This window comes from Eublepharis macularius, chromosome 2, assembly GCF_028583425.1.
Source record: "Eublepharis macularius isolate TG4126 chromosome 2, MPM_Emac_v1.0, whole genome shotgun sequence".
Lineage (NCBI taxonomy): Eukaryota > Metazoa > Chordata > Lepidosauria > Squamata > Eublepharidae > Eublepharis > Eublepharis macularius.
The window spans coordinates 78859919-78885989 of NC_072791.1; the positions used below are offsets into that span (position 1 = coordinate 78859919).

The 26071-nt window shown below is 42.8% G+C and overlaps 1 protein-coding gene across 1 annotated transcript in view; it reads left to right on the forward strand.

Annotated features, from left to right (window-relative positions):
• The window catches only part of LRP4 (LDL receptor related protein 4), a 157295-nt gene that overhangs the window by 55298 nt on the left and 75926 nt on the right, over positions 1-26071 (forward strand). The window contains exon 2 of the mRNA XM_054970370.1: positions 2800-2946. Coding sequence (XP_054826345.1) covers positions 2800-2946 — 147 coding nt within the window. The remainder of the gene's footprint in view (positions 1-2799; positions 2947-26071) is intronic.

Consider the following 26071-nt stretch of genomic DNA (forward strand, 5'->3'; position numbering starts at 1 on the left):
CGTGGGGAGGTGAGTGGCCTGAATCATGGGAGCACTCCTGGGGGGTGGGTGTGTCCTGCACGATGCTGTCACTTGCCGAAAATGATGTCATCGCTTGGTTCTGAGAGTGTGCACGTGTGTGGTGACGGGCGCCACCTGCCAGGAGTTGCCCCGGGTGTCTGCAACCCACACTACGCCACTGGAGCAGACTGTAAATTTAATAAATAATAATAATTAAAAATTAGTCAACTGTCCCTACCAAAAGGAGGTAACAAGCTCAACCCTGCCTTTAGAAGGTAGTGATCTGACCTCAACAATGTTTGAACCTCTATCAGATCACCAGTGAGCCATTTGTTGCATAAAAGAAGGTCCAGCATGTGTCTTCTTTCATGCGTTGGCACCATTACAATCTGAGACAGTTCCATGGTTGTTTTGACAGCCATGAAGTCCTGAACTTAACCTAATAGAGCTGTCTTGGCACAGTCCTCCTTGGTTTCCTGGCAGAAAGACCAACACCACCTCCATCAGCTCAGTCAGAGCTGAAAGAACATCATAGAATCATAGGCTTGGAAGAGACCTCTAGGGTCATCTAGTCCAATCCCCTGCACAATGCAGGAAATTCACAACTACCTTCCCTCCCCACACCCCCAGTGACCTCTGCTCCATGCCCAGAAGATGGCAAAACACCGTCAGGATCCCTACCCAAACTGGCCTGGGGAAAATTGCTACCTGACCCCAAGGTGGCGATTGGCCTTACATGCATGAGAGTACAAGAAGTTAATTTACTGAGTTTGTTGGATGTGGCAGGTATGTTTAGGAAGATGTACCAGAGACTTACTAGAAAATAGCAAGCGATATTATCTTGCTGTAATGACACTTAATAGTTCACTGTATAACTGATCAAAGGAAGAGAAAAACAGAATCTCCTGTAATACAAGAGCAAAGATAAAGCCTCTTGTTTTTTCTTCTAAAAGACAAGTACATGGATAATCTCCTTTGTCCTCTTCTAAGATGAAATATACTAGTGAAATATTTCACGTTCAGAGAAGAGATACCATTGCTGTTCCTGATTTAGAATCTGCACTAGGTCAAATAGCACAGTATGACCTAACAGAATGTTTCCCTCTTTGCTGGCTCCATAGGCACGTGTCCACTTCCTGTTCATTTCCGGATCTCCTTAGCTGACATGGGCTGGAACATGAGACAGTAAGAGTCATATTTTAAGCGTGGAACCTGTCCTGGGTTTCAGAAACACTTGGTTAGTCTATCCTTTCACACCACACATGTTCGGTTTTTAAAAGCAAAGCTCACTTGCAAATAATTAGATGTTACTGAATTTCTTTGTACCTGTATTTGTTCTGTTCTCTTGGTATAGTTATATATCTTCAGAAAAAAACACTGAATATATGTTTCAGCTAGAATAGCATTATGAAATTGTAGGCGTGAAGAAGAAAAAGAAATCAATATTTGGCATGCAGTGTGTAGAGCTGCTTCTTTGCACAGCAGGCATAATGGCAGTATGTGCTCTGGATTTGGGGATGGAATTTCTTTGCATACTTCTGCATAATATCCTTTGGTTTTGTACCTTTAGGTTGTGGGGAGCTGCTTCAATACATCACCGTTAAAAATATACATGTTCTGAATAGGTCAGAACAGATTGTAAGAGGTACATAGTTGAGCTATTTTGTGCAGCACCTTAAGGAAGATGAAGCCATGCACCTAGGGTTGCCAGGCCCCCTCAACCTCCCGGTGGGGGATTGAGGCCTGGCACTAACCTGTGAAGATGGGGGGGGGTGCATGCGTGCAAAGTGTGCACGCATGCTCCCACAACCGCAATGACATCACTTGTCCAAACGGGCCCGTTTTGAGCCGCTGCGGAGTGCAGGAGCGCTCCTGCCCTCCACAGCGCCTGAAACGGGCCTGTTTGGGTGCCCATTGGGCCCGTTTTGAGCTGCTGCAGAGTGTAGGAGTGCTCCTGTGCTCCACAGCTGCCCAAAACAGGCCCAATCAGCAGCGGCTGTGCACGGGAGCACGCAGCACTGCAGGGGAGCGCGCACAGAAGGTGCACTCCCCCACTGGCCAGGTAAGTGGGGGTGGGGTGTGAGGGGTGAGGGCGGGGGATCCCCTGCCCCCCCGCCAGGGGTCTAGCATCCCTACATGCACCTGAAGTGTTGGAGAAGAAGGCCATTTCCACACTGCTTACCTTTCCTCGGAACGACCCAGAAGATCGCGCAAAAACCGCGATTTTCCGCGTTTTTTGCGTGATGTTCTGGGTCGTTCCGAGGGAAGGTAAGCAGCATGGAAACGGCCTTTGTCTTTAGGCTGAGGCTAGGTTTTATTTCTGCTCTAGTTAATGGCTTTTCCAGCTCTTACATTCTGGAGTTCTTACATCCTTGGCCAAAATAGACATTCTGAGTGATTATCATTTCTGAACTAATATTTTTAATGCAGATCCACAGATCTTCCTGTGTTTTGTTTATATCTTCATCTATTTTTAGAGAACTCTGAGAGCTGAACAGATACAGTGCTGATGTATGGCAGGGAGTAGAGATGAATGTTTTTGGAAATAGGATATTGATATTTACATAAATATTTGGACATTGTACCAAGCCCTAGATCCCACCCCCCCAAATGATTACCTTTGGTTGTATCTCAGGAATATAACCCTGGTGGGTTTTTCTTGTTACTGTGGTGGTGGTGTATGGGTAGGGCACATATGGGACACAGTTTCAATAACTTTCTGCTTTCTTGTCTTTAAAAAAAAATTGTGACTTCTTCCGTTCTTATTTCTAAGCCAAGCTGATTATTTTCCTCTTTCAGGCGTACGTAGCAGTGCTGAATGTTCCTGCGGACGCAACCACTTTACCTGTGCAGTCAGCGCCTTTGGTGATTGCACTTGTATCCCAGCACAATGGCAGTGTGATGGTGACAATGACTGTGGGGACCATAGTGATGAAGACGGTTGCAGTAAGTAAATAGCTCATTATTAAGACGGGTGATGAGGAGGGAGGGGTTGCAGCTGAAGAAGACTTCCATAACCCTTTCTAATACTTGGAGCTACCAAGACAAAAAATCCACAGATTTAGTTTTACCATCATATAGCTAAAGTCTGCAAAAGTATCTCAAGGCAAGGGACATGTTGCTTATTTGGCATTAGAAATAAGAAAACCTGAGGGAAAACCCAGAAATATTCTCACTTGAAGGACCTTTTTCCAGATAAAAAAATGTAAAGGTAGTCCCCTGTGCAAGCACCGAGTAATTACTGACCCACGGGGGGACATCGCATCACAACTTTTTCTTGGCAGACTTTTTATTATGGGGCAGTTTGCCATTGCTTTCCCCAGTCATCTACACTTTACCCCCAGGGAACTGGGTACTCATTTTACCGACCTCAGAAGGATGGAAGGCTGAGTCAACCTTGAACCGAACCGGCTACCTGAACCCGGCTGCCCCCAGGATCAAACTCAGGTCGTGAGCAGAGCTTGAGCTGCAGTACTGCAGCTTACTACTCTGAGCCATGGGGCTCCTTTTTTACCCCAGTTATTCCAGCAGAAAAAGTTGGAAATTTTGCTGACCTCTGAGGGAACTCCTTATGAAGTATTTTCTTTTTTGGAATGAGTGAAATACTTTTTAAGACAATGTATTATTCATAGTATGAGCATTTTATGTAAAACTATGTACTACATTAGAAAATGACAAATGGAAGACTACTAGGACTCATGGGAGGAAATCTCATTCTCCTGCTGGTTCTTCTACCAACACTATCTCTGCTTCCTTCCCTTCTGCCTGTCTTGCCCAGTTTCTGCCTCACCTGTCACTTTACCTTCAGTCCCCCTCGCGGTTTCTCCCCTTTCCTTGAAGCTCCCGTTTTACCTCTATTTCCCCCCTCCCTTTCTGCCTCTGTTTTAGCTTCACTGCCCCTATCTTTTTTCCTGCATTCCCACTCCTCCTTTTTCCCCATTCACCTCCAGTTTCTAAGTGAGCATATATGAGCATTTTGGATTTTCTATACAGCCACAGTTGCTTAAGCAATCCAGAATGGCTGCAAAAATCTTGGAATTTTAAACATTTTCTTCTGTCTCCCTTTTCAATTTAATTTTTTTCTGCAAACCTGAGGGTTCTCGGGTTTTGCAGAAACATCTCAATCTGTTCCTGGCCCCATCATTTTGTTTTTTAAAAATCTACATGCTGGGGCCATGTTCAGAAGTAGATATATAGATAATTACTGGACATACTGTAGGCATAGGCATCATATTTTCAAATAAATGTTAATTGTTTCAGTATTATAATTTTATCTACAATTCATAAGATATAGTGCATATACTATCAAAGAATTCCGTGTTCTCCATTTTATAAAGTGTAATTCAGTATCCAAATGTGCTGCTTTCTATTGTGACTGTATGAGATAGAAAACATGTAGTAAACAAAAGAAAGTGTATTATTATTTGCAACTTCTATTTTGTCTACTTATCATGTGACCAAAACTGAGATACATGTGAAGATAGTATAGCAAGCAGCACTTTGCAGCTTTATTTATCAGGTATCTTATATACTAATACCGTGGCCCTGATCTGAGGATATACTTAAATCTGGAAATTGGAGCCATGAACAAACAAGTCAGATCTTCCTATGCAGCAGAAAAATGACCCGGTGTGCAGAAAAGTCTGAAATCTAAATACATTGGGAGGTTTAAAAAACCCAACATGAAAAAGAAGCACCTGTAGCTTTAACCAGATGCCTTCAGTGTCTGTTACTAGGCAACCATTAGCCAGTATTCCAGACTTGATTTCTGACAGGAAAAGGCAGGGGGAGGGGGAGGGCCCTTTCTATGGCAGTTTCGGCGTTTGAGGGAGGACTCATTGGAGCCAGGCTCAGAAGCAACCACCAGGCAACTTAATACCACATTATATCCATGGTTCACCCAGGCCCCTCCCTAAAGTAATTGTAGTGCAATGGTTAGAGTTTCAGAGTAGGATGTGGGAGATCTGAGTTCAAATCACCATTCTGCTGTGGAAACTTTGTCAGTCCTTGGCAGAGAGATCCCCAAGTCCCTCACAGCAAGCACTCAGGTGCATTGGTTGAAGTAACTTTTATTAGAGATCTATACAGTCCAAGTGATCTATACGAATGCATTGGCAGAAGTGACTATTCAAAAAGGGGTAGTGTTAATTATAGGGAAACTTCCCGCCCTTTGGGTCTGTTGACATTCTGGCTCGAAAACCCCAAAGAGTTACATGGGAACTGATTAGTTTAGACTAGACATAGTACAGAATGAAATCATCTCAGTCTCTGAGAAAAGATATATTGCTCGCTGCCCGCAGCTTGTATCCAAGGTCACTCACTGCAGAAATGAAAGTAAATACCTTCAACAGATAACAGACAACCCCCACCGGCTCGGAACATTTCATGTTAGTAGTTTACACACTCTCAGATGATCAGTACAAAATGCAAAACACATTAATGGCAGGTATGCAGGCAGGCATACATGACAAACTTATTGGGAGACTTTGATCCGGTCACACACTCTCAGCCTAACCTCTCAGTTTTGTTGTGAGGGTAATATGGAGGCAAGGAGAATGATGTAAGCTGCTTTGGGCTTCCAATGTGGAGAACGGAAGTATATAAATGAAGTAAATTAATAAATATAAATGAAAGGGGGGGCAGATAAAAGGTAAGTTTTTAAGTAGGTTTGAAGGAGAGAGGAAGTAGGGAAAGGTTGAGCATATAGAGGCTGCCAGGAGGAGGGAAAGATGAAGGGGATACAGGGAAAACTGAAATATCCTCTGCAAGTCACTGCAGGTTCTCCACTATGAAACTGGGCCATAGGAGAGAGGCTCCTGGGAGGGAAGGAGAGAGGTGAAGACAGGGGCTTATGAAGGTGGGTGGGAAGGAGAGAAGGAAGTAGGAAAGGCGGAAGGTGCCATGAGGGGCAAGGAAGGGAGAAAGAACATGGTGGAGGAGAAAATGAGATGACCTTCTGCAAGTCCTTGTGGGTCCCCATTTGTCATATATCTAACAGCCAAGTAGTCCCTGCATGTGGATGCGTAACTCCAAGATCTGGTACCACTTGGCTATAAACCAGATGCTTCTGCAACCTTGGGGGATTCCTAAAAAGTTATAAAAATCAGTGTGGTTTTACACCCCCTCAAACAAAAGCATGCACACAAAACATACTTAACTCCTCTTCCATCAGGCAACAAATAGGCAAGTGCCAGGGGGAAGCCCCCCACCCTGTGATTCTAACAAGGGCCCTCCGTTGTGGTGTATATTCACAATTTTGCTTGTAGAAAACTAAGGCATTCATACTTACCAATTCCATTCATATGCAAAATAGCAGTGCTGGATGCAGGGTTGCCCATGCCCAGGGCAACCCTTGGCTGACTGCCTCGCGCGCGCAGTGTGTGCACGCGCTCCCCACACTGTGTGATGACGTCACTTTGGTGATGCAGGGCGGACGGAAGCAGCGTGCAGGGCTGAGAAGCCGCCTGCCCCATTCGCCTCCCCGCAGGCGAATGGCGCAGGGGGCCTCGCAACCCCCCGCGCTGCTTTCGCCTGCTCCGCAGGACAGGGGGCAGCCGGCTTGCTGCGCACCCCTGCCCTCCAGGGCAGGCGAAAGCAGTGCGGGAGGCTGCGAGGCCGCCCGCACCATTTGCCTCCCCACAGGCGAATGGCGTGGGCGGCCTCGCAGCCGCCCAAGCTGCTTTCCCCTGCCCCGCTGGAGAGGACAGAGGGCGGCTGGCTTGCTGGGCACCCCCTGCCCTCCAGGGCAGGCAAAAGGCAGCACGGGGAACTGTGAGGCTGCCTGTGCTGCCGCCTGCGCGCTCTGGCAGCTGGGAGCTGCTCCCGGCACCCCCTCCCTGACGGTGCCGGGGGCAGACTACCCCCCTGCCCCCCCCCAGATCCGGCCCTGCAAAATAGTACTGTTTTATATGCTAAGTAAGTTATAAATAATGTGCTTTGTTGTGAAATAAGTTTAAGTTTGATAAGAAAGAAGTATGGCATATGTTTCATTTTCCTCAAAATTTTTACATTTTCTCTTTGGGGAAAAAACTAGGAAAAAGCTCTCCCTACCCCGGCTCTAAAATTTCTAGAAATTTTACATCTCTACTTGAGACATGTTCCAACATGTCCCTTCTCCAAATGTTTTGTGTTCTTAGGAGGCAGGTGTGGTATTTGTTGAACATGATAGCTGCCAGTTTTGCAATAGATTGTCCCACACTTTTAGCAAACAAATGCAAAAAACAAATATTTGCAGGTGTGAGGTGGTGCAAGTATCTCCAGCCTTCAGTTTCCTCTCTTGCTTCTGGTGTTGTATGTCACCAATGCTTGTCTTCTCCTGAAATGTGATAGGTAGAGAAGGCAGACTTTGGGTGCTGCATTTCTGTGCCACTCATATAACTATTTCAGTAGGATTGTCTGACATCTGATGTTACCACCCATATAATTTATGCACAGGTCCATATGCTTAAAACCCCATAGTCTGAAAGGAAGGCCAGACCATGCCCCAGGATATGGGGTAATGAGCATCATCCCCCAGTAAAACAAGGATCAAAACAGTTTCTCATAAAACTTGTAATTTTTTGTTTGTAAAAACAGCCAATAACCAAAGAAAAGATGCTCTTCCTCCTATCCAGTGAAGATATGTCAAAAAGCAACAATCCTCCCTTAAAGACAAGTTCAACCATGGTTCAAGCTGCCTATTAAGGTGGCTGTCAAAATCCATAAAGTCAAGATACTTGTATATTTTAAGCTTCAGTAATGCTACTCAGTGCATAGCAGATACGTCAGATGATTCAAAGCTGAATTTTAACAGTGCAGAAAAAGGACCTAGCCTTCCTCCAGAGGCCTGTAGTTCTGTATCAACATACTACAGTATAGTTAAAATACCTATATCTTGTCTGTTTTCACAAACAAACTTTCCATGTCTTATCACAGTGGCTCTTATTACAATGATTGTGGAGCAAAACTGGGGCAACTTAATATTCTTTTTCAGCAATCAGGAAGGTATTTTTAATATCCGTTGGAACATCAAGATTAAATTTCTGGGTATGTTTTCTTGCTAAGCAGTCAGAGCACATCTTTCTAGTGTAAGGGGCCCTTTAAATGCAAATAGAAAAAGTGATGGCTTAGATCAAGTTGCAACAACTGCTCAGAGGCAAAATAAAATCTGATTTCTCAGAGGACATGAAAAGTAAAAAAGGGAGAATAAATTAAAATATTGGATGCTAAGCTTAAACAGAAGTAGTGATAAACTTGAATTAACTTATTCCTTATAATCTTCTCACTAACACTTCTCTACCAGTGAAGCTTTATGTTTTTGTGGTGTTTGCTCTTTTTCATGCTAACAACTTCCCCCTTAAGTCCCAGTGGAGTTTCAAAAAATGGTTTTAGGGTTGCAGGACAAAATCGATTAGATCTGTAAAGGCAGGATCTGTCTTGTGTTCACAAGCTGTTAGGGAAACAGTGCTCTGAACTGGGCAAAGAGAGGGCATGTCTTTTGTGTGAAGGGGACACACATTCCATCCTATAGCATGCCAATTACAAGAAACCAGAAATGGCTGAACAGCAAAAAGGGGACTAAGTATGGGATAAACTGTGCTGACCAGATTCTAAGGTTCCTTTTTGAGAAGCACACAGCAAAACAGGGTAATCATAATACTTGGGTACCAGGTGCAAATCTCAAGCTTTTGTTACATACATGATAGTGCCATTTAATTTTCACCTCTGATAACTGCCCAAGATGTCCTTTGCTGTGTCTGGGGTGTCCAAGTGCTGTAATGTGGGTTTGCTCCTAGCTGTCATTTCTTAATTAAACACACATGCTGCCTGGCCCTGGTGATTGTTGAAAAAATCCATGTGAAGCTGTTCACAAATCTCCCTTGCAGCCTGGCACTTAATTTTCAGCTATTGGTTTTTCCTATAAATCCTCTTGCCACTCTCCTTTAGGAATTCTCACTCTCATAGAAAAATAGTTGTATGCTAGATAAGCTGATTCTTCATAAGCAAACTTTATGTTTTACAGGAACTTCATCTCCTTGCAGAATAATGACCACTATTAATCTTCACAGTGCAAACCTCAGCTGAGTCACACTCTTGTAAGACCATTGATTTAAATGGATTTAGAATGTAACTCTATTTAGGATTGTACTGTTATTCTTTTTTTCCCCCACACACCACTTTTTGCTTTGGTTCTCATTTTCACTCTGCAAAAACAATTTGGGTAGTAATTATTGGGTTTGTATGAGGTGAAGGAGGGATACACTGACAATACAGAGGGTAAACCAAGAAGCTCAAGCCTTGTCTATTTGGGGGATATAATTATAATTCAAACCTAACTCTAATCCTTGATATGAATTGAATAATCATTTATTTGTTATTTTATTTACGTCATTTATAGTCTGCCTTTCTCGCTGAGACTCAAGGCGGATTACACAGTATGAGGTTAATACAAGCAGTATCAAGTAAATTTCAATACAATACCATAAGGTAAACAGATACAAGTTTAAAAGACGTAGCATTTGCAAGGGTCCAAGACAGAGTAGAAAAAATACTGGAGCAAAACATAATCAATTCTAGGACTAACATTAGACAACATGGAGCACTGGTTGTACATAGGAGTACATATTTAAAGCAGCAGATAATATATAAGGCAAAAATAGTGATGTAGTCTATGATCCCCAACTCGTTAGTGAAGCATCTGAGACCCCATCCGTACAATAGAGCCCTCCCATTTGAGTAAAAAGCCTTTTTGAATAGTTCAGTTTTGCATCGTTTACGGAAAGCCAGGAGAGTGGGAGCTATTCTGACTTTCTCAGGCAGGTCATTCCATAGGATAGGGGCCACCACAGAGAAAGCCTTTGTACGGGCTGCTACTGACTTCACCCGTGTGCAGCCTGGCACCTGCAGGAGACCCTGTTCAGATGAGTGAAGCTGCCGTGGAGGAACATAGGGAGGGAGGCGGTCCCGTAGGTGTGCTTATGTAATCATATGGGGTTCCTCATTAATTCACCCTTGGCTTTGTTTCCCCATGGTTGCTCTTCTGTTTATTTTCTCCAACAAAGTTTCTTGTGGTCTTGCTTCCTTCATTATTTTACTTCATTGTGCTGGGTTTGTGTTTGCAAGGATCCTCTCATGTCTTGGGAAGAGGCTAGGCAAAAAGTCATCTTCTCTTGATTATTAGTTGGGTTTGTTGCCTTGCCTACCTACTTATGATAAGATTGCTTTCCTCTCCGTGCTTGGCTCCCTGCTGTGAAATGAGCCAATTAGTCCATACTTGCTTCCTTCGTTGGAGTTCCAGTACAATAATAATAGTAGTAATATTACATTTGGCTGTGTCTCCTTTCAGCTTGTTCCCAGTGTCTCCCACTCAGTTTGTTTGTGCTTAATCAAAGCAGACTACAAAGAACAGAGAACTGATCTTTGCTTCCATAAGATGTGCCACCTTCTGAAATCCCAGTCAGCCCTGGGCCGATTCCAGATGACTAACCTTAAGGCGCTTCATGCTGCCCTCTTCCGGATTGCGACGGGGAAAATGCGAAATACCACGTTTCCTCGTGCGAGTTTTGCGCGACGATGCGCAAAACTCGCGCGAGGAAATGCGATATTTCGCATTTTCCCCGTCGCGATCCGGAAGAGGGCGGCATGAAGCGCCTTAAGGTTAGTCATCTGGAATCGGCCCTGTTCTCAGTTAACTATCACTAGCATTGTTTTTCATTCAGTCTTTGAGACACGATAAAAAAATCTTTATGTGTGGGACGTTTTGTTCCACAGAGAGAAATGTGCATTAACATTTGTTAGTACAGTTTTATCTCACCTGTCCTCCAGGGAGCTCAGGGCAGTGTACATCATTCTCATGTACTATTTTTTATCTTCACAACACCCCTATAAAGTGGGTTAGGCTAAGAGGGAGACTGGTCCAAGATCACCCATCAAGCTTCATAGGTGAGATGGGATTTGAACCTGGGTCTCCCAGATCCCACTGTGATACCCTAACCATTACAACACACTGGCATTATCCATGAAGCAAAATATACCCCACTTTGCAGATAGCAGCATATATGCTTTTTCCTATGGGTAGTAGAAAGGCCAGGTCTACCAATAAGAAATAATGGTCTTATTAGTAACTTATAGGTAGACTTGGCCTTTTCCTCATAGGAAAGAATGGGTAGCTTATTTCCTATGGGCAGTAGACTGGTCATGCTACTGTCCATAGGAAATAATGGCTCAGTTATATTCTATAGGTGGTAGACCTAGCCTCCAAGGCTAGGTCTACTCTGACAGCTGTTTGGGTATATAGTACCTTTAAAATTTTAAAGGGACTGAGATACTCTCTTCTTCTTTCAGAAATCTTTGGGGGCATTCAAAACTCCTGGAGGCATTGGGAATTTTAAGCAGCCCCTAATCCCCATTAGAGTGGTTTATGACCATCAATAGATAAAAATTCTATATTGCTGTGCCCTGAGGATAAAATCCAAGATTTCTGCCCCAGGCCCTTATAAAATGAGGCCCAAAATAAATAGAATGTAACATTCAGTAGGTTGAAGGGCCTTGTCAAGTGTTTTATTGAATGAATATCTAAGATTTGTGTACTGCATGTATATATCATAGACATGCCTATATAGTTATCTTGTTGGGAGTAAAATCAAAAAGAGTCCAGTAGCACCTTTAAGACTAACCAACTTTATTGTAGCATAAGCTTTCGAGAATCACAGTTCTCTTCATCAGATGCATGGAGGGCAAGAAGAAACTGGTCAGATATATAGGTGGAGAGGGGAGGGAGGAGTAGATGCAAACAGTAGCTTCTGATATGGAGATCTGTTTCCTTCTGTTAAGGAAGTCAGTTACTTCTGATAATGAGATAACCATTCATAAGTCTCTATTCAATCCCAGCCTGACTGAGTCAAATTTACATATCTGATCATTTCCTAGGGAGAAAATAACACTGCAAAAGCCCTGACTCAGTTATATTCTATAGGTGGTAGACCTAGCCTTCAAGGGTTTACTTTTGTGCAATTATCAAGACCAAATCTTATGATGCCTTTGTAAGAGTCAGCAACTGTAGACTTTTTATTGAACTTGGGAATGGGTCTGTCTGTAGCAGCCCAAGACAGCCTTCCTGGGCTGCTGCAAATGGGCCCATTCTCATGATTACAAAGGAATCACAAGATTTTGTCTTGCAATTGCACAAAAACATAGCAGCTGGGGTTGATGGACCCATTGGGGCAGTGATACAAAGTGCTGAACTTAAACAAGCCAGCATGTAAATTTCACTTTTAAAACAATATTTTGTTATATTTGTTTATAAAGCTAATCAGTGAAGGAATTGAAGTGCTGTATCTGTTAAAAACACAGCAGTTGTGTTGAAATCAGACTGAATATCTGCCATGCACTGAAACAGTAAACATAGGTGACAGCAAGCCAAAGTGCCTTCTGGTTAGTTGGATAGCTTCTGCATCTGTTGAGTCATTTCCCATTGATGGCCCTGGAGTGTCAAATATGCTAGTTATCTGGCTAGGAAGGGCTTGATGTACAGGTTTTAGTTTCTTGTAGTTTATTTATACATCAGGTGTTTTCAGGCATTTAAGAAGACTAGTCTGAGAAATAGTACTTGCTAGCGGTACAAGGTTTGGGGAATGGGGATTGTATTGCTGGATACTAATGATGTTATGGGTACTAACCTGTCAATGCTCTGTAGCACTTGCACTTACCGTTTATAAAACAATTTCTTGGCAACTCAATTCAAGTTGGCTCATTACTGGGAAACTGAAGCCCCTCTGCTCCAAGGTATGCACCTGATGGGGGCATGTCATGACTCCTGGGTCATATCAATCCAGTAGGACTTGTACTGCCCTGGAACAAAATTAATATTGGCCTCAATGCACCATGTTGCAGTTGTTATTGTAGATGATCCTGAGGCTGACAAGTCCATTTAGTCAGATTGTTGTCAATCATTCTGTTCTTTTGGAGGGGAGGCTGTGGGGGAAAATTGAGATCTGAATTCAGACCTACTTCTATATAATTGAAGGGTACTTTTTTTTTTTAAGAGTGTGATATAGATGGAAAATCTATAATCAGATTTGGATTATAATATATAATGGAAAATCAGATGCATCTGACGAAGAGAACTGTGATTCTCGAAAGCTTATGCTACAATAAAGTTGGTTAGTCTTAAAGGTGCTACTGGACTCTTTTTAATTTTGCTGCTACAGACTAACACAGCTAACTCCTCTGCATCTATGATATAGATGGGGCTTTTTAGCTCAGGGAAAGTTTCATGTGAATGAAAAGTTCCTCATACAGAAAGGGATATATGCTCAGTATCCGTCTTTTACTACACAAATAGCCTTATTTGTTTGTTTGTTTTCGATTTTTATTCTGCCCTCCCTGCACAGGCAGGCTCAGGGCAGATAAACATGCCAGCATGTAAATTTAACTGCATTAATTGTCAATCAGGCCTTTTCCTCTCAATTCTGAATGCAGGTTCCAGGGCAGTAGAAAGGACATGTGTATATACGCACAGGAGTAGTGGAGAAACATTTTTCATTCTCCCCAGTTCATTCTGTTATCTTATTCCAAGCATGCTGTTAGTCTGCGTAACTCTAAGCAAATTTTGAAAGAGGACATGCCTTTAGCAGAAGTTGTTCAGACTCAGGACAGAACAGGACCAAACTTGGCCTTTGTAGGCCCATGTATTGCTTTTAAAATGATCAAGGCTCAGGTGACCAAAACAGTTCGGTGTTCAGCACCACATCTTAGGTGTGAGCTGGCAAGAATATAAAGGGACAAAGGCCCAACAGCCATGAAAACACAATTACTTCTGAATGGTGCCTAGATGTGCCTTATTTCTTCATCTTATAAAGGAATAGGGGCCTTGGGTGGTTGGTGACATGACAGAGCTAAAGATTTAGGTTCATTATTTGAGGAGTCTGAGCTCCTGGTTTAAGGAAAAGAGGCCTTTCCATAAGGTTGCCCCATGGAGTGTGCTGCATTGTACAAGTCCTACGGCAACCCTGGCAGATTCTGGGCACGTTCTCGTGAGCCACATATACGAACATGTCCTTTTCCTGACTATCTGAATAGTATGAGAAAACAATGGGTTGTGCCCATTGAACTAAAAAAAACATTGCGACTATCTGTTATATCTGTTATTCTCTTACAACAAGCAAGGAAATATGGATGATCCTAAGTTCTGCCTGTATTATTTATTTTACCCGCTTCTTTTTTAAGAAGTTCAGGCCAGGGTACAGGACCCCTTTTTAGAACAACCCTGCGATGTTACACTGAACAATAGTAAGTTGCCTGATGTGAATTTCAGGGCTGAGTGGGGATTTGAACTACTGTCACCCAAATCGAAATCTTGCTGCTGCACCACAGTGTCTGTTCAGAAGGACAACAGAAGTTAATTCTGGTCAATCTAGATAGTCTTTCCTTAGACATTCTTTTGGTATGCTCAAAATTGTGATTGGAGCTTGTACCAATATCCAGGTCAGATTTAACTGTCATCCTGCAGCAATAGGATGGATCATTTTCAGCTATAGCTGTGACAGTGGCAAAAATGCTAGTGGCCCTAGTGTAAGCCTAGTCTGGCTTCTGGCTGGAGTGGCAGACGTGCTAGTTGCCTGCTGAAGAGGGAATAAGGGCCCCTTTTGTGTTTAACTATTTTTCTCTGTGTCATTTTCTCCCTTCCCCCTGCTCTAAACTGAAGCTCATATTTCATATTTAAGGGGAGTATTAAATTGGGAAGAACTGCTCCCTGTAGGGTTGGAATTTCATTTTAAGCAGTTGCCCCATGAGAGTAGCAGCAGTTCAATGGGATAATGGTATCTGCTCTGAACCAGTGCTAATGGTCTAACCCTGTGGGAGCCAGAAGAATTCTCCCCTAGAGAGCTAGCATGCGAATTCCCTTCCAGGCGGCTACTGCACAGGCCTTTGGTGATTAGTCACGCTGGGGCTCAAGAGAGCAGACAGCAATACATATGTTGGGAAAAGGGGGGGCGGGGTGCAGCCTCGAAGCTGCGGCTGAGGCCTAGGAGTCTAGTCTATGTGCAGAGGCTTACTTGTTGGGGAGGGACCAGCAATGTTGAGTTATCTTTTTAGAACTTAGGCCTTTTTTGTGAGGAAAGTATTCTGTGAAGACAGTATTTCTTGAAATTAGTGGAATTAAAAAGTAAAATTAGTAATAGCCATTTTCTTGTTGGACAGGATCAAAAGGTAGTTAAGAATCTGATAGAGAAAAAAAAAGTAACAGATGCATATCTGGGTAGACAATGACAAAATCACAAAGCATTTATTCACTATAATGCATTTAATCAGAAAGACATAACACATTTTTGTAATGACTTGATGACTAATTTTGCCTGTAAGCGCTCAGTCTCTCTAACCCATGTACAGTGTTTATTTAAACACTGAGAGCCAGTTTGGTGTAGTGGTTAAGAGTGGACTCTAATCTGGAGAGCCGGGCTTGATTCCCCACTCCTCCACTTGAAGCCAGCTGGGTGACCTTGGGCTTGTCACAGTTCTCTGGAGCTCTCTCAGCCCACCCCCCTCACAGGGTGTTTTGTTATGGGGATAATAAAAGCATACTTTGTAAACCGCTTTGAGTGGGCATTAAGTTATCCTGAAGGGCGGTATATAAATCAAATGTTGTTATTATTATTATTATTGTTAGTAAAGTGCTATGTAACCAAAAAGTGGTGAGTATTGTTAAAGTGAGGGCTTGTGAACAGTAGAAAGATGGCATATAATAAAAATGAAAAGTTAAAAATGCATGATCATAATTCATAACTGCAATTCATCTTACATAATATGGGCATCTCTGTGTGCTTAAGCTCTGAGAGTACAGTGTGGTCATGTTTTTATAATGTGGCCCTCTAGTGTGTAGAAAGATGAGACTGCTTGGCTTCCCTAACCCAAATTAAGGAAGATGTACCTTGGCTATCTTTGTTTTCTTGAAGGTTCCAGTGGGATTTGTCTTGGGTTACTTGCTTCCCAGCACTGAGTGTGCACATGTTCCTATCCCATCCATCCATATATTCATATACACACACACACACGTGTGTGTGTATGTGTGTGTGTGTGTGTATATGTGTGTGTGTGCTGTCAAGTCACAGCCGACTTACAGTGACCCCATAGGGTTTTCAGGGCGAGAGATGTTTGGAAGTGGTTTGCCATTACCTGCCTCTTCATAGTGATCCCAGCCTTCTTTGGTGGTCTCCCATCCAAGTACGAAACAGGTTCAACCCTGCCTAGTTTCCAAGATTTGACAAGACCCTAGCCTAAGCTATCCAGGTCTGAGGCCTTTTTCATATAGCTTGAGCTAATTTTTTGATGTCGTTTTGAAGGCACTGCTGTTGCAGGGTTGGAATGAAAGTAGAAAGTGATTTACAAGATCAAGTTATTTGGTTGCTTTGCTTAAGATAAATTTGGGGTAGAACTGCACTTAAAACTTAGAAGCTTTGGTAGGATCCCAAATTCTTTAAGGAGATAGAGTGAAATGACACTGCTAAAATTATGAGGATATATAAGACAAAGCTGAACATATTAGCCTTGCTGGAACAGACCACAGCTTTGTCTAGTTCAAAACCCTCATTCCAGAAAGGTGTTGCCAGGATGCATGAATTAAACAACCCTCCTGCACAGCTTGTATTTGGTATTTATACACATACTGTTTATGGACATAGAGACTTTTTTTTAGCTATCATGGCTATTGGCTAATACTGCTAGACATATTCTCCATGAATTTGCCTGATCTAAGCCAAGATCCCTGCTGATAATCTTAGTGGTAATAACAACAGTGTTATTACAGTGTTTTAAGGAACAGTGGGCTTTTATAGGGAAAGGGGACAATTCTGTGTGGGCGCTGTAGATTACAATAGACACTGGTGGTAATTCTAGGCTGTTGGGTGCTGGGGATTGGGAAATAAGGAAAACTGAACACTTAGAGTATCATTTCTTGCCTTCAGGGGAACTACCTTTCCTCCTAGTTCTTGTGTTACTGATCCGTTCACTCCCCTTCAGTGGTAGAGAGGAAGTTCATTTGATGACAACTGGAAGATGGTATCGGCTGTGACAGGGCAGGGATGAAAGGTTTCTACAATCTCAGTCTTTTCCTTGTACTTGCTTTTCTGTTTTTTTTTTTAAAATAGTTGAGGTAACATTATTGTTCCTTTTGGAGAATGCACCTGTCAGGAACAAAATCTTGTGCTGTTCCCTTCTAGTCATAGCTGGCAGCCTTTGAAAGTACATCCCTTACAAGACTGTTTCTTTCATCCTTGCGTAGAGGTTGGGCTGTGGTTGATTTATGCTGTCCTTTTGAATACCAGCCTTTACGAATGGCAGCTTCACCTTTTTGAGGGATTTTTTTCCTGACAGCTAAGTGATGAAAATATGAAAAAATGATATGAAAAAAGGCTTTTAAAAATAGTTAACTAAACCTTTTTATTACCGTTACTACCCATTGGCAATAAACAGTTTATAGAGCAATAAATATGCAATGGTTGCTCTAATAATTCATAGGATCCACACTGCTTTCATTACTCAACCATCCTGTCGGATATAAAAGGAGAAAGAAATTATATTTCTCCTTTAGTAATATGATGTATGACATCACTGAACTACATCTCTTTGTTTCTCTTTCACTTGCTAACTGCACTGGAGTGCCCTACTAAGAGCCAAGCTACAAGTGACACCTTACACAAGTTGGACACTTGTCAGCTTACCTCAGGTTTTGATGGGAAATGTAGGCGTCCTGGTTTTACAGCTTGGCTCTCCATTACAGCTGCAAGACCAGGATGCCTACATTTCCCATCAAAACTTGAGGGAAGCTGACAAGTGTCCAACCTGTGTCAGGCGTCACTTGTAGCTTAGCTCTCTGAGCTTCCCAGAAGAGGTAGACATTGTTGAGGGATGTGACCCCTTTGTGCCTGCTACCTAAGCAAGCGATCAATACAAATAATTGTGGATAAGAATGCTTGGATTTGGGGAGCTTTCTCCCCGCAATCTGTCATATTGGAAATATCTGGCACTCCTGCATATTCAGCATTTAACAGTGGTCTTTTCCACACAGGGCTTTTTCATCGGTTCTGGCCCCATACTGCATTGATTTCTCTCCAGAGTTCTGCACGCACAGTCAGAGTATCCTGATTCATTCTGCAAACTGCTTCCCAGACTTTTGTGCATTCTGTATAGAGAAAGGCTGCATCTGCCACAGAATTAATCTTTTCTCAGCTCTTCTGCAGCTTTTCTCCCTTCACACATACCCTGATGGGTTTTTTCCCCCAGCAAAGTCAACCTGGGGCTTTGGTGAAGTACAGAACGCTTTTTTCGGTGTGAGGTCTGGCCCTGACTCAGCCTTTCACCATCCCCTTTATTCCCCTGCACCTTGTTTAGCTGAACAGCAACCAATCCAGGTTTTTTCCTAAATTGTTTACAAAATTAAATAGCAAAGTTGCAACCTTGGTGCCTTAAAGAAAAAGAAAAACCTTGCAACTGTGTTGGGGGGCGGGGGGCACGGGGCACTGCAATGCAGTGAACACAAAAACACTGCAGAGCCCTGAATCCCACTTGATATTTTAACGTTTTCACCTGTGCTTCCTGTACTTCTTAGTCCATTCTTTTTTTTGTTTTTTTTTAAAAAACTAGACAGCAAAATTGCACCATAGCAACATTGGTACCATGAAAAAAAGACCAAAAAGAGACCTGTAAGTTTCTTCAGCAATTAACTGAGGAAACTGACCTGACCTCAAAGCCAGCAGTGCAGAAATAAAAAATAGATATAAAAACAGACACCATTTTGGTTCGACTTCCTCAAAGTGTAGAATTAAAGAATTGAAGCAGAATGGGGCCAGAAAAGATTAATAAAGTGTATCTGATCCTCATGGGTTGAATACTCAGAAAGCCCGATGTAAAGTTCACCGTGCAGAAGAGCCCTTTGTTTCCAAAGTGAATACTTCAACAGGCAGCTAGGCAGATTATTTGCATCTCTGCAAGTAGCTAAAGAAGTACTGTGTTTTTCTTGGAAGGCCAGTCAGATCAGAAAGAATAACTTTAGCTTGAATCCCAAGCTCCCACACAATTGTAGTGAATTGAAGAAGGTCAGCAGATGGGAGGAAGGGGTGAAGGAGAGAATATAGGCAGTGCCTATGGACAGTTGATTAATTTAGAGTAGACCCTGCATGTTTTGGAACTGACCACAGGAGCGGAAAAGAACTGAGGTATGAAATGTGTATATGCCATACATATCTTGGGATCAAAAAGAGTCCAGTACCACCTTTAAGACTAACCAATTTTATTGTAGCATAAGCTTTCGAGAATCACAGTTCTCTTCGTCAGATGCATGGAGGGCAAAAAGAAACTGGTCAGATATAGAGGAGGAGAGGGGAGGGAGGAGTAGATGCAAATAGCTCCTTCTGATATGGAGATGCAAACAGCTCTCTCCTCCTCTATATCTGACCAGTTTCTTTTTGCCCTCCATGCATCTGACGAAGAGAACTGTGATTCTCGAAAGCGTATGCCATTCTCCATATTTGGGAAATGAATTTAATCTTTCCCCTTTTGCGTCTGCCTAGTTGCATGGGATTTACCTCTACCTGTCTCATGCTCTTTGCTGGACTTCTTGAAAATACTGGTCTCTGATAACATGGAAACTGTTCAGTTGTTTTAGTAGATTAGAAATATATTTCCAGTTGCAGAGAAAATATTATTTATAAATGGTGGCAGATTTTCAGACATCACATCAGCAAGATATGTGAAGATTGCTTATTTATGTATAGAAACATGTTTTCCTCTGTGTGAATACAGACAGAAGAAATCTGGCACATTTGTCAGAGAAGTCAGAGAGAGTTCTTATATCCCAGAATTCACCAGAACTTTATATGAAATTCTCTTGCTTCTAATCTTTCTTTTTCTTTTCTTTTAGATTATTGGTTTTTTTTTCAAATTGAGTGTTTATATAATATGCAAAAAATACATGACAAAAGATAGCATAGATTACATTGTGGTGCATCTAGAGTATATAGTGATATAAAATTAACAAAACCTTCTAGTTAATAATTTCTAAATAATAAACATGATTTTTATTATCAATTTTGCAGGCATGGGATAAGTATAAAGATAAAATCGTTCCTGGAAAATCTAGATTTTCTTCTTTCATTAATCAGTCCTGGTTTCTCCCAGGCCAAGATCCATCATTTAGTTCAATGTTACAACAAGCCAAGATAACAAGACTAATCGATATAGCCTCAAATTCAGGTCTGTTGGGGAAAGCAGAAATAGAAAATAAATTAAATCAAAAACTGTTTTGGTTTAGATACCTGCAGAATAAAAATATGGCTGATCAAATAAATTTGAAAACAATAATGAAAACTCCCCTGACTGAGTTTGAACAGGTTTTACACTCATACACATCACAGAAAAAAGGAATGATTTCTATACTCTACACCATCTTATTGAACACACAGAATAAAAAACAAATACCCTGTCAATCCAGCTGGGCCAAAGATTGCAATGTAGATCAGTCTATAGTGACATGGAAGAAGATATGGTCCTCAGATATATTTAAATCGAATGTTATTCAAACCAAGATGCAAACATTTAAGATCATCCGTAGATGGTACCTTACACCGAAGAGACTATCTCACATTTTTTCATCAGCATCCCCACATTGTTGGAAAAAATGTGGAAAGACGGGCACGTTTGCCCATTGTTGGTGGGAATGCAAATTTATTAAAAAAAATTGGGAAGAAGTCATTGAAGCAATTAGGGAAATTGCAGGGTACCGGGTCCCTTTGGATCCAAAAATCATTTTTTTAAGTCAATGAGAAGACTTAGCTATCCCAAAGATCAGGAAAGAGCTGATTGTGACACTTTTTGTTGTGGCAAAGAATGAGATAGCGTTAGAATGGAAAAAAGAAAAGGCACCGTCTGTAGACTCTTGGTTTGAAAAAGTTTGGAATCATTTTATACTGGAAAAAACTCATAATGAGTCTTTATATAGCAGAACAGTTTCCTGTAAGCTCTAATTTTATGGAAAAATGGCTACCGTTCTTTGAATACATTGATAGGTATAATATCCAACCCAAATCAAAAATACTTCAAGCAATAACCCACTCTGGAGGCTTCATTCTGTAGTCTTAAAGATTGGTCGAACTACTTAACTTTGTTTCTTCTTAATTCTCTTCCTGTATCAAAATAGTTTTATTACTTGTTCAGCTGTAAGTTTGTTTGTTTGTTAGTTTGTATGTTATACTTGTTTTATTTTAATAAAAGAGGGTTTAATAAAAAAAATAATAAACATGAACTTTAGTAAAATCTTTAGACATAAAAGGCAAACCATGTTGTCGACAACTCACTTCTTATCCCTGCACATGCACTGAACGGGGATAAGAACTGAGTGGGGGCAAAACGGTTTGCTGTGGTGCTGGGCTTTCTCCCTGCCCAGCTGATCCACAGGCCGGCCCGGCCCGGGCTGGCCCAGGCCCTGCTTCTAGAGCCTGTTGTATTTTTTCACAACGGGCTCTGCTGCTAGTCTTTATATAATCATTGAGTCTAACCAAAACAGTTCATAGCATGAAGGTGGTTTAACAACATCAGGGGCATCATTTAAAGTACAATAGCTTTTTATTTTAAGAAAGTCTGGTGTTACAAAGCCTCAAGATAATGTTACTTAAAACTCTAGTTTCTCTGTGTCTGTTAACTCCCATGTCCCAAAGAACCCACTGAATTTTTCTAATGAGATTTCTAAACAGGTTGCTGAAAGTAACATAATAATCTAAACTTCATTTAGCTTTTTATATAACTCAATGGCCAGATTGTTACCTGAATGTGTCCGAGGGCCAGTCCTGAGGGCCCTTGGCCTGCCCGGCCCGCACCCCCTCCCCCCCTCAGCAGCCAGGTGCCGGAGGGCTTACCTGCACCGGCAGCGGCCGGCGAGGGATCTGGGGGCGCGGCGGACGGCTCAGTGGCGTGGCTGGCGCTTGCCGTGGCCGCCTCCGTGGCCTCCTGGGGCCGGGGAGGGTGGTGGCGCAGCCGGTGCTCGCCGTGGCCGCCTCCGCGGCCTCTCCGCGGGGGGGCGGGGGAGGCGGAAGTGTGGCGGCGCAGCTGCGGCGGCGACACCCGGCGAGGCGAGGCAGCCCACGGCAGGAGGCCGCGGCCTCAGGAAAGGCTGGGCGGGCAGGGCCAGGGAGGCAGCGGCCCGGCCAGGCTCAGGCACCTTGAGGCTGGCCCCGCCCAGTCAGGCTGCAGGCACGCCAGGGGGCGGAGCAGGTGGGAGGGTTGGACATAGGGGAAGGGATGGGCCCAGCCTCACCAGGGAAAGGCAGGCTTGCCTGCCTGTCAGGAGAGGGGTAGGACAGGGAAAGCCTAGGGGGTGGGAGGCAGGACAGGGAAAGGAGGGGCAGGACAGGGAAAGCCTAGGGAAGGTGTGGCCGCACCTGGCCCAGGTGGCAAGTATGGCCATGGGGGCAGGTTCAAGGGAAAGAGGGTGGAGCTGGCCTTAGTGGAGAGGCTATTTAGGGCGGGCTCCAACCCTCGGCCAGGGAGGAAGAATGCTGAGTCAGTCCCTGCTGTGAAAGGGACGGCCAGCGAGGGGAAGCTGAGTGCAAGGGAGCCTAACCCAAGCAAGCAACCCCATTCTGAGGCCTGAGGAGGAGCCCCCGGGGGGGGCGTTGGGGCGTTCAGGCTCTAACCCGCTGAGCCACCCGCTGTGGAACCCAGGATGGACCCGCCGCCGCCGCCATCACCGGGCCCGGACCCACCAGCACCACCAGGGGGCGCCAGGGTCTTGACAGAATGTTATCCTAGTTTGCCCCAGGGCCTCTAGAGGTGTCTCTCTGAGCATGTCCAAAGTGCAAACACAACACATACTGAGTGCTAAGTAGGATCTTTTTTCCTATAGCAAGGTACAGTGGGCAGAGGTTATCCCTGATTTCTGCGAGAACCATCATTTAAAACATAGACAGAGATGTCATAACTCGAAACAGTTACACTCTGAACTATGGAGAATTAACTTCATCTGGCTAACTTCAAAGAAACCACGTAGACAACCCTTGAGGCTTAATCAAGAAAATGTTGACTAGCTTAAAATAGACATAAGCAGGAATGATAATGAATGCAATGACTGCAATCCACACTAAATGAAAAATGATGAAAATCAAAAGTACAGGTTCCCATTTACTTAGGCAGATGTAATCACCTTTGACTGTCTTTAAGATCTTACATGAGGTTTGGTCAGCAGTATATACAACATGGATAATGCAAAAAGTAATAAAAATATGATAAAATGACTGGGACATTAATTTTGATGCATTCCAGGAAGTACATCAAAGGATATTTGTGGATTCATGTTGTATATCTTTTTACCCAAATACATGGGTGTGGGTGCAAGAATAAGACCATACGACCTTTCCTGAAATGATGATAGGATGCCTGCATCCATAATCCTTCTGTGAAACTATCCCAGTGATGATTATATATTACAGAAAGGAAAGCTTAGCATAACTGGTGCAGGATACTGAAGTTGCACTGGATGCTTTAAAAAAAGTGAAAATACACACACATATACACAAATTCAAACTACTTAATTGGTTCAAGTAACAGGTGGAATTACCATAAAGATAGTTATTAAAAGTTAAAGAGAAACCAGGAGTTAAGAGACAACGAGAACAGTAACTGGGAAGGGGGATGGGGAGAGGAAGACGAGCAGACGAACAAGGCAAGAAGCTAACTGATATACCCTAGAAAGGTTGCAAAGAAAAGAGAAAATTCCTCAAGAAGAGGGAATTGGGGAGGAAAAAACCCACATGAAAAGAAGGAAGGAAAGTTCTTGGGAAAGGCTCCCAGAAAGATAACAAAGAAGGGCAGCACTCAACCAAATAAGAATGCATACCTACTAACTCTTTTTGGGTTAACTTTATACCTTTACAGATAGTGCTTCATGTAAATGTGGTTAATTAATATGGACATTTTGTATATGTCTCAGTGCTGAGTGAATTGGGGTGCTTAATTCAGATCATGATTGGTCTGAACCCCAATGTGATGGGGAAATGAAGGAATTTGAGGGGGGGGGGCTTTGATTCATTATCACCCCCAATAAGATAGCATCAAGAAGTCTGATACCTGCAGCAAGTGTGTTTGAAGTACCTCTCTCTGACACATTTAACAATACCAATGGGGTAAAAGGAACACCTTTTAAGTTGTTTTCCTGTGAGTCTTAAAATAATGTATTTGCATTGCACACATGCTAACACCACCCCCACCCCCAGTTCCTTTGAGAGATACTTGCAATGAGAATGGAAACTTGGGTTCTTGGAAGTGTAAAGACTCATACCTTGAGAATTCCAGTGCTTACTCTTGGAGCACTTTAGAAAGAGTAGATTACTGTCAGACTGTGGCTTACTAAAAGTTGCAATCTAGCCTCTCTCTTGCAATTAGACATGAGTCCATTGGTTTCAAAAGATTTTACTGAATATAAACAACCATTATAGTCCACTGACCAAGATACAATATCTTGGCTGGTACATGCGTATTGTTACGAATGGCAGGCAAAAGTTAAGGTACAGAATAGCAAAGCCCAGCAAGTCCCATCCTCCCCCCATAGTTCTCAAAACAAACGGCTTGAAGCTGAGAGAGTGAAACTTTCCCATGGCTGGAAAGGCAGTAGTCATAACATTCCCCTTCTTTGAGATAACTGTTACTGGACTGCTTGTCACCTGCAAAAGAAGAGCTTAAAACACTGACAGGATTAAAATGGAGTCTCTTTGGTTAGATCATACAAGGAACATAGTCAGACCTGACATTTCTGCCCCCTCTAAAATGTCCTTCCCCCAGGTTTGAGAGGGTAGAGATTGTGAAAAGATTTCACTAATCTAGGAGCATGAACATGAATAGCCTCCACCCACTCATCAAACCCAGAATCAAAGTCCTTCCATCTGATGAGGTAAAACAGCTTATTACGTTTGATTTTAGAGTCTAAAATTTGTTGCACTTCGTAATGGATTTGGTCATCTTTTAAAGTTGGAATGGGAGGAGCACGGGTATGCCATTGATTTGCTGGGGGGACCTTCTTCAACAAGCTGATGTGGAAAGTAGGATGGACGTGGCGGAGGTTTTTTGGCAAATCAAGTGCTACAGTCACTTTGTTGATGATTTTACGAACAGGAAAAGGTCCCAAATACTTTAGTGCTAATTTACGGCTGGTTTGAGTGACTTTCAAATGTTTTGTTGACAAATAAACAAGATCTCCTGGATGTAATTCCCAGTCGGCCGCACGATGGCGATCAGCGTATTTCTTATAGTCCTGTTTAGCTTTGTTAAGATGTTGAATGAGAGTCCATTGTTGAGCTGCCTCCCCCCACCATTCAGAAACGTCATTGGAGGCTGTTACGGGGGGAAGAGCTTCAAAAGGAAATGGTTTAAAGTGATAGCCATAAACTACTTTGAATGGTGTTTCTCTGGTGGATGCATGTACACTGTTGTTGTAAGAAAACTCTGCTAGAGGCAATAAATCAATCCAGTTGTCTTGCTGAAAATTGATGTAGCAACGGAGAAACTGTTCTAATAATTGATTAGTTTTTTCCGACTGTCCATCGGTTTGCGGATGGTGGGCGGAGCTTAAACCTTGTTCAATTCCCATGAGTTGCATAAGCTCCCGCCAGAAGTTGGCAACGAATTGTCCGCCTCGGTCGGATATCACCTTTGATGGAAAAGAATGAAGCTTTACAATATATTTCAGAAAAATATCTGCCAACCTTTTTGCCGAAGGCATAGTAGTGCAGGGAACGAAGTGGGCTTGTTTTGAAAATAGATCCACTACGACCAAAATACAGGTGTGATTTTTGGAAAGGGGAAGATCTGTGATGAAATCCATAGAAATAATTTCCCACGGTCTACTTGGAGTTTCAAGGGGTTGTAAAAGTCCAGGAGGCTTGCCTTTTCGCGTTTTGGCACTGAGGCAAATGGGACACGAAGCTACATATTGCAAAATGTCTTTGCGCATGCCTGGCCACCAAAATTGTCTTTGGATCAAATGAAGAGTTTTTAAATATCCGTAATGGCCAGCTGTTGGGGCATCATGACAGCGTTGTAGTACTTCTTTTCT